This window comes from Sardina pilchardus, chromosome 21 (assembly GCF_963854185.1).
Source record: "Sardina pilchardus chromosome 21, fSarPil1.1, whole genome shotgun sequence".
Classification (NCBI taxonomy): Eukaryota; Metazoa; Chordata; class Actinopteri; order Clupeiformes; family Clupeidae; genus Sardina; species Sardina pilchardus.
In genome coordinates, this window is record NC_085014.1 from 20,747,627 (window position 1) to 20,750,698 (window position 3,072).

Consider the following 3,072-nt stretch of genomic DNA (forward strand, 5'->3'; position numbering starts at 1 on the left):
TCATTTAAGCAAAATTGAGCTTTATTACATTTTTTTTCTTTGTTTTAGAAAAAAAAAATACATTTCTACACTACTATTTCAGCATACGGAGTGCCTTCTTCGGGCAGCTCCAGACCAACACAAAGGATAACAATAACAGGAGAGAAGAAAACAGCAGGACTCGGGCAGAGGAATACAGCTGGTACACACTCTGACCCTTACCAGACCCTTGTGCTGGGGGTCAGGGGAGAAGAAACAACGCTGAGGCCCAGAAACCAAACCTTTGCCAGCGGGGCCAAGGTCCAAGGATTTGACTGTGCTTGTTGTGTAAGGCATTAAACGGGATGGGGGTGGGTGGGTGGGGGGGTTAAGGCAAGGCCAAAAATCGCCGATTGTCACTAACTTCCTTTTCGATTTCAATGCTGTAACATTTCATAATGCCGATTGTCCAGTGTTTGTGCCAATTTATCAGGAACGAGATTCTTTCTTTTCAGAGGGATTTTTTTTTTCTTCTGGAGAGTGAGAAGAGTTGTTGGGGCATTGGCCACTGATCCCCACCCTCTCTCTCTCTCTGAGCCTGGCCTCTGGCTCCAGACCGAGGGCCATCCAGACTTCTCCCCTTTTCAGACAGCAGAGTCAATCACGGCCACCAATTCGGTACAAATTGAGTTCAGGATCAATATGGGTGCAGTGTGCTTTACAGCCCTGTACCCCCCCACCCCAAACACACACACACACACACACACACACACACACACACACACATACACACACACAGACACACACACACACACACACACACACACACACACACACACACACACACACACACACACAGACACACAGACACACACACACACACACACACACACACATACATACATAGACACACACACACACACACACACACACACACACACACAAGGCCTGGGATTTTTAAAGGCCTCAGCTTGCGAGTCCTCGGCTCCCATCCGACTCAATGTGGAAATGTCACATGGAGTGTGAGACGCCCACTGGGGAGGGAGTAAACATCATTCAAATATGGAGAAATGCTCCTATCCTCACCTCGGCCGTGCTCCACACACTCTTTAGAGAGGAATATGGTTTAGGTGAGCATGGGGTTGACTGTGAAACCAATAACATTTGGAGCCGGTGGGAGCTTTCACTGGCTTGCCAGTTTCGGGGGTAAATTTGCCTCAGATACGCCATCAGAGAGTTTAGAAGCACAATGAAAAAGGCATTTTGCCATATAAAAACAACACATCAGATGATATGTTCACAGTGGCTATTTACGGAGATGACAGAAGGCATGGGGGCATGGTTTTCACTTTCTGTTGTTTTAACATAACAATAAAAAACATAAACATTGGAGTGCAGAGTATATGGAATGCTTCAAAAAGATAAACAGATACAGCTTGAGACAAACAAACATTTCAATTCCTGGTTCGTACATACTACTGAATATACGTTCCCTCGTATTTGTTTTGTTTTTGCATATGTAGGTAAATAATAATAAAAAAAGAGCCTTTTTATACAGAATTTAGAAATTCACAAAATAAATAAATTTGTGGCCTTAAAATTGAATCTCAATCGTATATTATATATATTTATATATATATATATTTCTATATTTCCATTTCATATTAACAGGACTTTATTCTGGGGAAGCAAAAAAGGGTTTTTGCCTTAAAATCACCAGCTTCGGAGTTGTTCCCAAATTCATACTCTTTTTCTGTCTCTGGGTTGAAAGTCTGCAAGTATATATACACTATCTGTAATCTGTAATTGGGTTGCCGCGGGAGACAGTGAATGCCCATTTCCATAGAAACACAGTGTGTTAAGGCCACGAGGTCTCGGCAGAGAATCACACAGCACTGACGGCGTGATAACAGGGGAGGAACGGGGGGACTGCAAGTCACTGAGCGGTGAGTCACGTCCATCGTGCGAGAGGTGGCGTGCGTTCTGCCGAACGGCAGCACCTTGAAAGGAAAGTCTGAGAGAGAGAACAGCATGGCGACACAAAAGACAACATCCTCCCTCTTTGCTTTAGCTAAGGCACTGTTCAGTTTAGGCGTGTGAGGCATTTTTCGTTGGTTTTGGTTATTTCTTTCTTGCATTTCTTTGTTTTATTTCACTCCCCTGATATCCGGCTGTTCGTTCACCATGGTGGAAGACCCACTGGCTAGTCGGCTCAGACTAACAACACAGTCTGTTCTACCTGCACGCCCTCGAAGTGTCCTTGACAAGGTCGTGTCTTGGTTTCGCCATCGCCAGAGTATATCATTTCCGACAGCTCAGTTTAGTTGCATCCCGTGACGTTCTTTGGTTGATGGGCGGTGGGGGGAAAGGAAGGGGCAAGAGATGACTTGACTTAAGCTTCTCACTGGCACATTTGGTCGGGTGGTCCCTGCTTCTGAAATGGCTGCGTTTCCTGACGGGGGAATGTTCATGCGGATGGGAGGAGGGGCATGCGAGTGGCCCCTCCCCCTCCAAATATCAAACAGACATCTGCAAAAAAAAAAGACGATCCCTTACAGTTCAAATTTAGGCACTAGTTTCACATCGTTTATGAGTAAACAAATGTCCTCGGCCGGCAAGGGGCCTAGATTTTTTGTTGCTGTTGTTGTTTCCTTAAGAGCAATAAATTACAAATTTGCTGCTGCTACGGTTGACTGCGGACAAAAGAAACTTTAAAAGAAAAAAAACAAAACAACGGCAGTCAGGTTTTGGTTTTCTTTTGAATAGATATTTTTCTGGGGTGATTGTGTCCATACTCCATCTTAGACGCCTGCGGATGGAGGAGTGGTGAGGGCTGGGGGGGTCGGTTGGGGTTTTTTTGGGGGGGGGTGCCTCTAGGTCTCGGACATCTCTGTTTTTATCTGGATGAAGTCGGAGGTGGGCAGACCGACGCTGACCGGGACCTCTACCATCTGCTCCTTGGGCTCGATGACCCCCTCCAGCTCCTCGACGGGGGTCAGGCCCTCGCTGGGGCTGCTGGCCAGAGGCACGCCCGAGGTGGCGTCCGAGTGTCCGTTCATGGCACTGGCCTCCAGACCGTCGCCGCTGGCGAAGCCGTCGTCCTGAGTGAAGATC

The 3,072-nt window shown here is 46.7% G+C and overlaps 1 protein-coding gene across 3 annotated transcripts in view; it reads right to left on the minus strand.

The window, feature by feature from the left end:
- The window catches only part of elf1 (E74-like ETS transcription factor 1), a 52,183-nt gene continuing 49,111 nt past the window's right edge, over positions 1-3,072 (minus strand). For all 3 annotated transcript variants that reach the window (XM_062524184.1, XM_062524183.1, XM_062524185.1), the window contains exon 9: positions 1-3,072. This exon is cut by the window's right edge and continues 579 nt beyond it. In XM_062524184.1, coding sequence (XP_062380168.1) covers positions 2,832-3,072 — 241 coding nt within the window. In that variant the 3' untranslated portion in view covers positions 1-2,831.